Below are 15,604 nucleotides of genomic sequence, written 5' to 3' on the forward strand. Positions count from 1 at the left end.
TGGAATTCAAAAGTGGGGGGTGGGGGTAGAGATTGACTTTGATGGACAGAAGAGGAAAAATAAAGAATCCCATTTACTATCACTAAAAATTCAAAACTTCAGTGGTTCCAAGCAAGAATTATTCATCGTATATTGGTCACAAACTCTTTTCTCTTCAAAATTAATTTAAGTCCTAGTCCTTTGTGTAATTTGTGTAATATGGAAAGGGAGACAATTGTACACTGTTTATGGGAGTGTGTCGAGGTGCAGACACTGTTAGAGAGATTTGAATCACTCCTCAACATTTTCTTGATTCCATTTTGGATGAACAAAGAAACTTATCTCTATGGTATTCTTTCTCCTAAGGCTAATGTAGTAGAAAATGAAATTTTAATTTTGATTAAACATTATATATTTAAGACAAGGTGTCTGCACAAGTCTCTAAGTTTAAATGGTCTCATAAATACAATAAAAGATCACTTCCGAGTACAAAAATACAGTGTTTCTTCTAAAAATTGTCGCATAAAAAGGAATTTTGAAAACAACTGGAAAAAATGGAAACCTATTTTGGAATTATAAACTACATTTTGAACTGCTTTCTCCATTGACCTTGAAATCACCACAATTTCGGTTATCATTTCAATTTTTTCATTTTGACCTATAAATTAACTATAAATGTAGAAATAGGCAGTATCAAATATAGTCCTTCAGCTTGTTTCCTCTGTTCTCCCTCCTTAATCCATTGCCTTTTCTCTCCTTTTTCTTCTGCCCCACCCTTTCCCATCTATCATATTTATATGTATGTTTGTGTGATCGTGTGTGTGTATATGTGAGGGAGGGTGTGTATGAGTGTGAAGGTGTGTGTGTGTGTGTGTGTGTGTACTCATTCCATAGCATGTATAGGGTGGGCCAAATTTCATAGCCACCTCTATATAATGGTTCAGAGTTTGTCAATTTTCTAGTTTGATGCTTACAATGTTGATGATGAGATTTGAGGAGGAGGAGGAGGATTATTGATGATGATGATGATGATGATGATGATGATGATGATGATGATGATGATGATGATGATGATGATGATTTGATGTTTGATGATGATGATTTGATGTTTGATGACGATGATGATGATGATGATGATGATGATGATGATGATGATGATGATGATGATTGATGTCTGTTGATAATGCATTGCGAAAGATGATGTTGGATGATGATGATGATATGTTGCGTACAATTTATATATATATTATTTATGATGATGATGATTATTAAAATGTGACTAGACTGAAAATGATATTAGGCCCTTAAATATCGTGGTGTGTCTGTGTATTGGTGTGTGTGAGGGCGTGTGTGTGTACTCCAACCATGTGCGAGTGTGGCGTTGGCATGGTGTGAGTGAAATATTTATGTTTTGAAAAATCGTCGAAAAATTAAAAAAAATCATGAATTAAAAAAAAAAAAATTCCTTCGCTCTTCGCCAGCTTGTTTTCACGTGAGACTTTTCACGGAAATTTTCATTAGACCAGATAAGAAGGACGTGAAAGCTGTGAAGTCTTTAATTTAATATGTAGGTATGTCATTGACGAGTCGCTTTTGTATAGTATTTATCGACCATATCAATAGCCTTAATAACTCAATAGTATCAGGTTTTCTCTGTTGTGGACTTTTGAGTTTGTTATTGCATACCTGCTGTACTAACCTATGGCATTATGTCAAAGTTGTTTCGATAATCGATTCCTTTCCGTATAATATTACGAATTCCATTATAAACACGGAGTTTCGAGAAACATGCTGAATGCTATGGGAGAGGTTTATAGTGGTCATCATATCAGGACATCAATAGGAAACATCATTTTCCCAAGTGTGATAGCAATTTTAATGTTTTTGATGCTCGTTAGCAGTTCCAGGCAGTTTTAATGATAGATTTTTCTGCTTCAATCATTGGAAATCTTTAGACCAAATACATATCGGAGTGTGATCACGCGTGCTGTCCGTTTTAGCCGCATTAGCTTGTATAGCCTAGAAATGGATGTAAGCATTAATCTCTCTTTGTTTACATATTTCCTAACTTTCTAGTTTACATGCATATGCATTAGGTTGTTGCCTTTATGAAACTGCCAGGGAGGAGTGCAAACTCGAGCCATTAAGAAAATCCAGCTTCTGATTAAATACTATAAAAATGACCCAATCGAGTTGAAGATCAGAATATGTACTCCACAAACCGCTTCTTGTCCTTAGGGGGAGGGAGGAAGTGCAGGGGCTCAGGTCAGTCAGCAGACCAATTCATTGTGAAATGCCATATAACATATGAGGCTATTGAAAGCTAAGGTCATTAATAAAAATGTTGAATGTCACTTGTAAATCAAATTCAGAATTCAAGTACATGTACACATTTCATTGTAAACAAACACGTAGAACATCCTACCATAGACATAAAACATCAGACTTCTGTTTTGTTATATAATTTTATTATAAACAACAAAAATATATTTACATAATACATGCATTTTGAATTCAAATTATACATGTAATACTAACAACAACGAAGTAATTAACAACGATTGAGCGTAGATAGGCGTTATCACTGAATTTACTATAATAATGCTATAGGGGAAATGTCGGTCAGTTATGTCGGCTTTCACGGGAATTCTAATCAACAGCCCACAAAAACTGATCGACAGATATATTATCCGTGAGAATAGCACTGACTTAAAGCATCTCAACATCGGAAAATACCATTCATCAAATACCTTGTAAGAGTCTTGGTACAAACTTCCAAGAAAGAATTTCCGTGAAATTGTAAAGAACGATAACATTGGTAGAGATTGGTCATGGTAGCAGGATAAGACATATCATTACTTTTTCATTACAAAATAAATTTGAGATGATCAAGTTTTAATAATAATATAGTATAATAATGCACTTTGTATGATATAATAATGCTTAATGTATAGTATAATTATGCACTATGTATAGTATAATAATGCACTTTGTATAATATAATAATGCCCAATGTTGTTAAACCAGAATGACATGAACCGGATACTGGTTTGACTATGTAATATAGAGGATATGCATACAAGTAGGAAGGTCAAATTGAGTGTTCACATGCACAGGTGTTACAGAATAAACATTGTACTTGAAAACCTGTAGCATATTGAACACAGAATGTATATTCCAGTATGAAAAATCCGTAGGCTTTAGATTTAGTACGACTGGTCATTCAGAAAGAGACAAAGAAATCGGTGTCTATTTCGTGGATTACAATCTACACTCTGGAGCTTTTTATCACAACAGGTAAAAATGCTATAGGATATAATGCCATGTACACTGTATCACATTTGTATATAATATAGAGCGATCTACTGCTGGACCTTTGGGCGATGCATTATTTTTGTACAGAAACTGAAGTTTAACTGAGCAATTACATGGTGAACAAACATTAAATTATAATGATCTAGTACATTCAACACATAATTAAACACATAAGTACACAGAAAGTGTTTGACTTAAGTTTAGTAGATGCTTCCATATTTGGAAATGTTATATATAATGAGACATTTGAAAGGACCCAATCGCACACTGCAGGAAAAGCTTTAACAACCGGTATTAACATATATACTGATATTAATGAGAAAGCACAAACTATCGGCGAAATGTTCTTTGTATGAATTCCGAAATGTACATTTATACATATTAATTTCCATAGGTATGTCTTACCATGAAAAAGAAACTAACGCAATTGTTATAGTTAGAACAAAAAAAAACACACATTAATGTACAATACTAAATTATCTATAATAAAACGAAGCAGATAACACACACTGCCCGAAACTTTGGAACAATTAGCCGTAGTTGACTCAATCGCGATGGTTTAGTATCTATAATATAAACTAAACTGAAAACTTTTTACAAAGTTACAGAAAAGTCACAAACGCATTTAACATACACTAGGAAGACTACTTTCTCATTTGTTTAGAGTTGTAATTATTTAAAAGATCCGAAATTACAGTCGTCTAATACGTTTTTATTCAATGCCTGATAAATATATTATGTAACCAATTACGATGCATTTCATTTACTTCTCTGAGAAGAATGAAATACATCATGTTTGCACTATACATTTAGATCCTGACCATACTAACGACAGATCCGTACAATATATTCTATGATATTTTCAAAATAAGTTGGTTTGTCCTCTTCAAAGATCCGTGAGAGGTACACCTTCCTGTCAATGGTAGAAAGTAAAAAACAATTAGTAAATGCAAAGTGCCGTTGTGATTAGCTCATTGTTAGTGATACTGATAGAAGTGATGCCCCTTTATCATCTCACCCGAGTCTTGACACTGTTGTCTGATTTTATGGAGATTCTTATAGATCATCATAATACTATTCCTAGTTTACACAGCGTTATAACAAGTTTAAAATTCAATACGTCAATAGCTGTTAAGACAGGACTTCAAATAGTTAAGGGTGGACACAGTATCACCTTAGAAGTAGTGTTTCAGTTAGCTCGCGTGTTTTTCAAAACTTACAGCACTTCTGTAGGTACGAGTACCATCATACTCCGCCATCACTGGGAGACGTCTCATCTGCACTGTTTCCTCCTCCACCACCTCTTCATCTCCCTCGTACGACTTGTTTTCCACACCGCAGGAATAATGCTGGTGATTACCTTCAGTTTTTAAGGTTTCAAAATCAGCATGGCATACCACATTTATGTTTATTTTTTAACAATTATAAAACCGTGACGATTTAAAATCGTTGACAATAAGTCGATTTCAATACTACATTTATGTTTGCTTTATTTCTTTGTAATAATAACAAATTACTTTTTGAATCTGTTTCGAGATTACTAATCATAAAATAAGTAACAGGGACAATTAATTCTAATATAGTTGTTGGATCTGGATTCCCTAATAAGATGGACTTGAAGATGAATCTATCCGATGAATTGATCGAGCCAATTTGCAGAAATTACTCTTTGGTGCCAATGTAATTGAAATAATAAACAAATGGAAATTCATAAGATAAAGTTATGAACAAGAGGACGGAGAGACAGGCATCGCTCACATGGCTACTTCAGCTATTCGGTCTTTTAACAAAGAATTTCAAACATGACAAAAATTTATGAAATAATTTCCCTTTACGATCCCGGCCTTGTGTGTTTAACAGAAGTCAGATTCACCATTCATAAAAATTGTTTCAGACCAAACTTGGATAATATCCTTTTAACGGAAGAAGGATTTTTTAATAGCTTTCACGCCCCCCCCTCCCCCCAACCCCCTCTATCGGCCCTACATCTCTGATTTCAGATTCATGGCTGATAAAAAGATAAGTTCCTTTCAAATAATTATGCTTCAGATCACATCAAGGCAGAATCGAGGCATTCCCACGAAAGAGCTATTTTAGAAAAATTCCTTTATTTCCACTATTCGGCCCCACTTCAGAGTGCCGAGACTAATTATTCATACAAAATCGACTTCCTTTACCTTAGTATGCTTCAGACCAAATTAGAAGAAGGGTTTTAAAAAAATGGTTCCATTTCCCCAATCGGGCAATGTCTCTCTCATCCCAAGGGGCGAGACCCATCGTTTTCACAAATTGTGTTCTCCTCACCCAAGGATTCCTCCGACTAAATTTGAGCAAAATCCAATCATTCTTACAGGAAGAATAGTAAAATGAATTTCCTCTCTTTCCGCTATTTGACCCTTCCCTTTCCGCCCCAGGGCACCGACACACATCGTTTATACAAAACTGATTCTTCTTTACCAAAGAATGCTTCAGGCAAAATTTTGGCAAAATTCAGTCATTCCTACAGGAGGAGTAGGAGTTTAAAGAATGTGCTCTATTTCCCCTTTTGAACCCCGTTCCCCAGATCCCCTGGGGGCCAAGAACCAATATTCATTTTAAAACAAAATTTCTACTTTCTTCAATGATGTGTCTGACTATATTTTGCAAAAATTAAATCTGTCGTTCATAAAAAGTAGCGATTTTTAGTAAAATGTCGACGGACGAATGACGGACAACCGATGGTACGTCCTTCGGACAGACGTGCTAAAAATGATGATATTTTCACTTCTTGATTTTAGCTAACACACTAGGCCATTATTCATCATACTAAAAACATACTACTCACCTCGATATATTGCTACATCCAATTCATGTATTGCTATTTTACTTTCGGTGGATAAAGCACTCTCACTTCTCGACCTTTTCACTTTGTTCCTCTTCGGAACAACATCAACAAGGTAAGAACTATCTGAACTATCAAAAGTAGAATTCCTTGCATCCAAGGAAAAACTATCTCCATGGGAACCAGTCCCATCGAGCGCGCGCGACTCGGTGACCTCACTACCTATTTCTCGAGAAGAGTCTGTAACGTCACTAGAAGCGTCTTTCAATGCTGAATTTTCTGAAGAGAGATGATTAACCTCATTTACAACATTAGCTTCATTTGCACTGGTGGTGATGACGTCATCAGCTTTCTGGTACGTGGTGTGTATGATGGTAGTGTAACCACCTTGGGTTTTTTCGGTGCCGTGTCCTGGAGTGGTGTGCTGCGGAACATTGCCGTTGACTTGTGGTCTCTTTATTGGTTTAGAGTACAGTGTTTCTGTAGCATCTGTAGAGGATTTGTCCGTCCCATCCAAAACATGACCGTTACACAACTCACTGCTACCTGTTACGAAAATAAAATATTACATATTTGTGATTAGAAAACCTTTAAAACATACTTTGATATATTTCGTGGAATTAAACGCGTTGGTGAACGACATTAAAACAAACAGTCGTGTACAAAAAAATGGAATTTTGTAATAGATTGGACAACACCAACATGTATTGGAATGTGTTTTTACAACCAATTACAGTCATTACCTCTTTCGAGAGCGGACATTCGGTCTTTTGTTTCCTTCAACTGCGTGCTTAATGAATCAATTTCTCGCTGGAAAAGACAGAGTTCAAATTTTATTTCTAGAGATTTTCGAAATAAAAATAATTTCATTCTCTTTCATGAAAATTCATGAAAACTGAAAATGTGATTTCCCGAAAGAACGATCTTCTATGTGGATACATTTCAAATCGTTTTGCGGGTTTCGTTGTTTGTATTCTGCACGACTAATTTTTACAAATATCTTATGTCAAGTAAAAACTAACGTATTCTGTTAAATACGGTATCATGACAGCATGCTGGATATACATTAGGGTGTACGCTGACATCGGAAAAACGCCGACTCAACTGACATGATTTTCAGCCGAAATTATGAAAGTTTAAATTCAAATATCATGTTTGTACTCCCCTATGCAATTTATTACATTTTCTGATCGTTCTGTATCATTGGCCTTACATTAGACATTTCTTTCAATACCGACAAATAAATTTGATATTTTGAATATTTATGGTCATGCGTTCCAATATGTTTATTTATAAATGTTAAGCACGGAATATTGATAAGCAAATCTGATTTTGCCAAAAACTGGCTGATGGTGAATACACTTCCTTGAGCAGTTATGGTAAATTCGTACCATCGAATTTAATGCTCCATACGAATGGAAACTATTCATCAAATAATAGATAAAAAATACTGTAACATAAAAAGTCTAATGGGATTTTCCCCCAGCCTGAGGATAGGACAAAGAAACTCGTGTCTTCGTCGGAGATTCACGACGGTTTAACCCGAGGCTGACTTTTGTGTTTATTTTGTAATTCTACAGTATTCATTGTACATAGAAAATTATGATGATGACTCATTGTCATAAAAACTAGATACTGTCGTACAATAACATTTAACGTAATATCAATCCGCGAGTCTCGTCTCAAATTTTACAACGTGATTAAGTTCTGTGCGTGCAGGCTGTCTTACCCCTGCATAGAGATATCTTATCTACACTGGAAGTGTTGATATTTCTGTCTGTTGGGTAGAATAATAACATCTTTCATTCCCTTTATGGTTGAGATAGGGGAATCTCAACCCGGGTTGGGGGGGGGGTATCTCAACCTGAGGGGAAGGGGGTCTCAACCTGAGGGGAAGATGATTAAGTTTGATAGCTTAATAATCTCCTCCCGAGGGTTGTGATCTCATTGTCTCGCCCTAAAGGGGATGAATGATTATTTCACTCTTACCATGGCTTTCCTTGTATGAGTGCGAGACGAAGAATATTGTGTGTAAACAAAAGCACGTGGGTGGCGTGTGAATAGTGAGGAGGCCCCCCCTTAGACGCTTCACGCACTGTGATTAAATCTTACACAAAATATAATCATTGTCTTCATGTCCGAAATATGGGGATTTTATTAATCTTGCATTTGGAAAAAAGCGTGGATTTACCTGTCCAGGGTAAAAGAAAAACCAGTGTTATTCAGGAGTATTACCTGTTTCTTATTTAACCTATCACGTAATTCGACGCCTTTCTCCTCTGCTTTCTTCTTGGCCTTCATCAGGTAATGTAGTTCAATATCTACCTTGTCTGAAAACACTCGTTTGGAAACTGGAATAAAACAAAGATTTAGAATAACAAAAATATCAACTAAAAACGTTAAACTAAAAATCATCGTCAATTTAGATATGACATAAGATTTTCTTGGAATCTTTGAGTACCATATGATAAAATCACAGCTTCATGTTTATAAAATTTTGATGGTACAGTAGAGCGTGTTTTCAGTGCTTACCTGTACATGCACGAGGCACTCTACACAACCGGAACAACACAATGTAGGTGGCAGCTTCTACAGCGGGATGGTGACATAACACGTCATCCCAGAACAAAGTAAACAATATTTCCATGGCAAGCAGAGAAACGACAATCAAACTGTCACAAATCTACAATTGAAAGTTATTAAAACACTCAGTACATAAGATAAAACAAAAATGTTAAAATTTTGTAAAAATCATCGAGGTAAGGTGCCGATTGAAAAATCAAAATTGAACAGTCAAGATTTAACAGTACCCATTTGCTTGGAGATGCATCATTATCAAACATAACCTTTCAAATTCTGTTTATGAATTATTGTTTGTGATGTTACCGTGTAAGACTTGATGTAGTTGTTATATTGCTATAAGATCTGCACGAGACGTCGTATCAACTTAATATATCACAATACAAGGAGTAGTCACAAGAGGTTTTGTTTTTCCCCTTTTATCGAACATATTATGATTCATGCACCTATAAGCTGATAGTACACTCACCTGAACAAAGTCTTTGAACACTTTTGACCTTCCAGAAACAACTCGCAAAAACATCTAAATGGAACAAAAAAGCCTTTTCAGTCACACATCATTCTCTGTTTTACAATGATAATATCTTTGAAATGATTGCAGGGATCTACCAATTTTAATGTCATTTTGTCAATAATCAAATGTGATTCAGTGCACTTCTTGAAATTTAAACAAGTTTTTAAAAAAAAGATAGGGTAGATATTCTATGCGATCTGTAACATAAAGATCAAAACAAGACATCCCGATAAACACAAATAAACTTCATGCAAAAAATAAGGAAAAACAAGAGAGATGTTTATATCAGACCTCTAAATGGATATCTTGTATATTTGATACCTGACAATGAATAAGATATTAACATGAAAAATCGTACCAATGATGTCAAACTTAAACGAATAGTAAACCTTATAGAAAAATAGCATTGATCGAATTCCAACATTATCCTACTGTGCAATGTTGGAATGTTTTCAAAAAGAGGTATGATTTCGCTAACATAAATATATGTCCTGCAGAAATATCCTTGTAAGAGTTAACTCCCCTAGTTTTCCAACTACGTGTGCCGTTTGTGTATTCACCTCAACGTCAATATTATCGACCATCGGGCCATCAATGGTGCAGTGGAGCGTGACAAGGCAATGAGTAATGAAAGACCCTTGCACTGGGTAGTCATTACACGCATGAATGACCCACTGATTAGGATGTGAACGTCAGAGTTGACCATGAGATGACCATCAAAGATATCGTTGAGTCACCCAATGGCTAAAGCATCTATTGTCGCCTTTCGACCGCAAAAACTGACCCGGCTTTCATATCAAGACATAGTAAACATCGAACTGATGTTGACGATATGGTGGTCATGCTGTATTCCTATTCGTTACATCAATCACGCTTCAATGTCAACTACCATGATTAACTGAGAATTGTTAAAACCATTGACCAATGCTAACTACCATAATTAAAAATAGATTTGTTAAAACCATTGACCAATGCTAACTACCATGATTATCTGAGAATTGTTAAAACCATTAAACCAATGTTAACTACCATAATTAACAGACTTGTTAAAACCAATGACTTTTCCCTGCAAGGAAGTCAAATTCAAACCAAGATTCAATAGAAAATCAATTTACTGTTTATCTCACTTATCTAAATAACAACAATAAAACAAAGAAACAAAAATAGACTCTGTACTTATAATACCAAACGGATCCTCCAGTTTTCCTGTAAACTTTTACACTCTCCGGATCTCATTCAGACACTAAAATTTATTGGCGCCCGTGATTCGAATCGAATTCTTTGCGCTAACGTTAAGTTACACTTTTGGGAATATATATAAAGAGCAGATATGATTTTTTTTATTAAAAAAGAAATCATCTTAGATTTTAAAGTGAAGTTTAGCCATGTCTTCAGTTTTCATTCCTATAACGCCACAGTCCTACAGCGAAAGGAACACGTTTCTGAACCTAATGATGACTATATGACAGACTCAACATCTCCTCCTCCTCCTCCTTCTCTCCTAAATAAAAGATTTACCTCAGTAAAAAACGTCCCTCCGATAACGACGCTAGTATAATGTGCCACGCAGTATGTGATCTGTATTGGCTCCACCATGTTCACACACCTCCTACAGATACTGCCCCCAGGGTCGGGGTCCTGGGTGGGGGTAGCATTGATTGGAGTGCTGAAATTTAGGGTTGAAGTCATAGGAGGACCTGTTGGTCCACCCCCGGGCTCTGTTCAAAAAAGAAAGGATAATGAAAAAATAATTCTATTTTCTACCAATCCGGATATTTTACATATATTTAAAAACTTTTTCTTTCTGTGTTGACTGCATTGGCGCAAATACGTTTTCAATTAATTTTGTAACTTAGAGAACTTTCTCAATTTTTCCATTCGGTTTCTAAAGCCAACTTTCTGATATTCATAGACGTTTAAAAGACGACATCACCCGAGATTCATATGACACCGATAATTATTCGTGTCGCTTAAATATAGACTAGATTTTTTTGGCTTCAGAGATAGCTTGGCCAGTTTTTCTGACCTTTCCAATTATCAAAGTTTGTCTGATGAACTTGTACACCACAGCGACCATCCGAGTCTATTGTGTCGTTAAGTGGTCATTTCGCTTTTCGGACGACTGTGATTCAGTCGATGAACAAATCGCTTCAGGGCAAACTTTCAATAACTTACCGATTGATTAACAAATAGCCGTTTGGGGACGGTCAGTTGTATTATGTTGGAGTATCTATATAAAATGCGTTCTTGCTCTCATGACGAAGTAGTGACGTCAATCAAATTAACGTATACAACCGCTTGACCAACCATAACACAACTGACCAACATTGAAATTCTAATAAATTCTTGAGACCATATTTGAATTTTGTTTGTGGTATATAACTTAAGTACATATGATTATTAATAAGTCCAGGTTGAACGACACTTTTAATGTACATTGTGGTTTTTATGTTGATACAGATAAAATTTATCAGATAAGATACACATTGGTACTGGTATGTATTGAAAGTTGATATCACATTGAATTTTTCACAATATAACAATGCTTGTTGTCATATGGCAACAAAGATTGGTTAACTACATTATGTAGTGTTGAGTGGAATGTTTTGTTTGAACAAGAACACCTAACGAAATATAAAGTGTTACCGAACACCTTGCCGACCAACTGTTCTATCCTCTCCATTACATCATGCTAAACCGGAACATGCGTTATATAACTGTTATCTATCACCGGCCGAGTCCATTGGCTTAGACACAGCGATACATCACAATAAGTCTTCGTATGTGTATTTATGTAAATAATGCACTTTAAACTAATGTACAAGTAATAACAGAGTAGGTAAAAAATGTACAGATACCAACACATGCCACAAATCCCATGTATTTCGATAATATTCTGGAAGTTGTCCATGCGGTCTTTAACTTGTTATTATTGACCGATGCTCACCTTAACATGGTGTGGTATACAGCTTGATATGGTGGTATTATAGGATAAATATGAACGAGAAATTCTAAATTCTGGCAATTCCGGACGAGACGCGACGGACGAACACATCAATGTGTCCCCGCCATAGCTAACTCTCCAACCCTCTAACACTCAATCCCCTCACCCTAATGAAAAAATCAAGCAAATGTCATAAAAAATCCTTAAACGCTGACCGAAAAACGATATAGATTGTTTTTCCGTACGGATGACTGTACGATTATGTACCATATACCTATCGTTGTTATCAGAGATGACGAAATATATAACGACCTAATCTGTCCCGATAACTCTTGGCTTCTCGGAAGTAAAAAATATGCTATCAGTAAATATTTTCAGAAAGTTAAGTGTGTCTATCCTTAAGTGATATAATTCGCGATACCCAATCAGAACTAGGTTGTTATCCACGATTCAGCAAAGTAGCCGGGTTGATGTTATTTATGGATGTTGAACGTCTTTCACCCGTAACTACGGAGTTCAATGTGCGGGTACTTATTATTATTCATTTCGATCCTGGTGACTAATTGAGTGATGAAAAATCATATCAGCGGCGTATAGAGTTTATATAAAGATAATGTGACATAGGAGTGTCTTCTCGGGAATTATGTACTAGACACGTATTTATCACGATTAATAAAACAAAATTATTATTTAAAGATAGAAAGCACTCGGAGATTGCCGACAGACCTGATAGTGTTCGACGAAAACAGATTTGTGGGCGTTGATCGTCCGTACAATTACGAAATAACCGAAACGAATTATGATATGACAGTCAAGCCTGCAAAATTAATGTTTTGGAATAAACCCCAGACTCCATAGGTACTGAAACCCAAAACAGCAGTCCGTGTCATTTTTAAAAGATGGCAAAGACATAAGTGGAGTATGTCTATAAAGTTTCAAGAAAATCCCGATACTTCTAGAGGAAAGGCAGTTTATAAACTAGGCGCCATGTAGACTATTAGGTTTCTGGACATCTGATGTATACATTCAAACATATCCTTTAGGGATATACCAATGTCTATATGGTTAACAGGAGTGTCGACACAAGGACGAAATGGGAAAGAAAATTCAACAGGAAAAGGCAACAAAATCTTTGGAGATATTAAAATAACAGGAATCTGCTCACGGGAACATGCATGGTAATATCACAATAATGAAAATCGAGGGGAAATATTAAAAGAACGAAGGGGCGCGCATGTAAATAACAGTATACAGGTGACAAGTGGCCAAGGCCTTGTGGTTATGAAATGTTTTGAAAATGTTTTTAATATTTTGATGCTTAATATGTGACGACAAATTGATCAATCAGACTAAAAACACCGATTATTGACCACACTTCTCTCTTAAACGTGATAAATATTCGCTAATGTATACCCTGTAAAATGTCCAGTCGAATCAGTAACTCCGCCGTAATGGCTAGACCGTCCACAACAACAAGGATAGCAACAATACATTCCATACACAGCCCAGTCATAGCTTCGTACAGCAGGCTACAGCAGCTGAAAATATAACATAAACCTATTAAAGAAGTACATTGATATTTTATTACAACAGGCTACCGAAGTTAAAAATATGGCATAAACCTGTCAAAGAGGTCACTTCAATACAACGTACACTTCGTATAGCAGGCTACAGCAGCTGAAAATTCGTTAACCTTTCAAAGCGGTCACTTCAATACAACATACACCGGTACACCGACAGCTTCATGCAGCAGGCTACAGCCGCTGAAAATATAGCATAAACCTGCCAAAGCGGTCACCTCACTACAACGTACACCGACAGCTTCGTGCAGCAGGCTACAGCCGCTGAAAATATAGCATAAACCTGTCAAAGCGGTCACCTCCATACAACGTACACCGACAGCTTCGTGCAGCAGGCTACAGCCGCTGAAAATATAGCATAAACCTGTATTGTATTTTATTTATATATAAAGGAGAGATTAAGGGATATATTAAGTATCTAGTTTCCCGTGATCAGGTCTTTCCTGAGGAGAAGCCAGCTTGGCTTGCTACAATTCTGACTTAAATGACAGGGATGCAGTTCATTATCCCGAAGCTCGCCAGGGTTAAAGGTGCACAGGATTAAGGTGTAAGAATACCCAATACATCAGACCTACATATTTGTTATCCAAATGTCTGACGGCAGAGGGAAATAAATCAAAGGTAGGGTCAAAGCCAAAGGAAATGTTACATTAGCTTCGGTTTAACGTATAATTTCAAAATCTGATAAAATACAGAAAGAATATGAGCATATCAGGATTAAAAATCAGGAAAAGTTAGTTTCAGAATTAATTATTTGAAATGGGACCTCATTGACTAACATCTGCGTGAGTGTTAAAGGTTCTGTCTTACTATTTCTTCTTAAGTAATTAAATGACACAATTAATATGAACCTGTATCATCATTGTGTGCACCATATTTCAGCTATCATTTAACACCGAATATCATACTATTTTAAGAGCGAATTTTTCTTGTTAGTGAAGATTTACCAGAAAAGCAGTAAAATTCCATAACTAAAGAGAAAATGACAATTTTGGACAAGTTAATTTACATAGTTCTAAAAATGACATTTTTTAGATACAGATAGTTACAGCGACCGGTTTTACTTTTGTCAGTTTCAATCATTGTGGCACTTCCGAGAAGTCAGGTAGAGATGGTGCAGTTGCAGTGCTCTAAACATTGAAATACGAAAAAATGCAAAAACAGCTTAAGCGATAGCTTGTTTGAACGCGAGTGTCGCAACCTTAGAAATACAAAATAAATGCAACATGTGCAGAAATCCAAACTGTTCGAATGCCCACTGGACAGACGCAGTAATGACCTGTCAATTTAATCAAACATTATATTTTGTCTGGCATTTGTGCTTTGAATGGATTTAACCTTGGATGAGAACAGCATGTGATAGACCCACATTTCCCCATCCGGTGTCAGATGTTCTGTACCTTGGCGCCACTTTCAGCTGATATGATCCGCATGTTACTCTCTCGAGACATTCCATATTAAGTAAAGGAAACTCGATTGAATAGGCGTCAAGCTTCACCCAGTTGACCTTGTTGCGTCTAAAAAGGTCGGGCTCATCACCTACCCTTGCAGCCAAAGTATTGAGCACACCCAAACAGGATTACACGCTCTCACAGAATCTGGTGTTGACAACGACAACCACGTGCAACCACGACCTATGCACACCTCTACCATAGCGTAGGTAAACTGAGTAATCAGTATTAGTTAGTACATATAGTTCATACAGAATACCTGACATACCTGTAGATCTTTCTGACAATGGTATTGAGACAATTATCGTACCTATACCTGTATTCAGAAAATACAGAAGATAAAGAAATAAAATTATGTAATATACCTTCATGTGTTGTTTGATAAACGGGGGAAAACAGAACGATTATCACGCGTTTATT

The 15,604-nt window shown here is 36.1% G+C and overlaps 1 protein-coding gene across 1 annotated transcript; it reads right to left on the reverse strand.

The window, feature by feature from the left end:
• Nucleotides 1-4,180: 4,180 nt before the first annotated feature.
• On the reverse strand, nt 4,181-15,386 carry LOC132544185 (uncharacterized). Its single transcript, XM_060207752.1, has 10 exons — nt 15,277-15,386; nt 13,567-13,691; nt 10,728-10,927; nt 9,165-9,218; nt 8,648-8,798; nt 8,351-8,466; nt 6,859-6,925; nt 6,119-6,661; nt 4,515-4,654; nt 4,181-4,207 (listed from the first exon to the last, which is right to left on the reverse strand). Exons 1-10 carry the CDS (start codon nt 15,384-15,386, stop codon nt 4,181-4,183), a joined length of 1,533 nt encoding a protein of 510 aa, XP_060063735.1.
• Between the last annotated feature and the right edge of the window lie 218 nt (nt 15,387-15,604).

This window comes from Ylistrum balloti, unplaced genomic scaffold (assembly GCF_031769215.1).
Source record: "Ylistrum balloti isolate Yb309-2 unplaced genomic scaffold, AGI_CSIRO_Ybal_v1 Utg369782, whole genome shotgun sequence".
Lineage (NCBI taxonomy): Eukaryota > Metazoa > Mollusca > Bivalvia > Pectinida > Pectinidae > Ylistrum > Ylistrum balloti.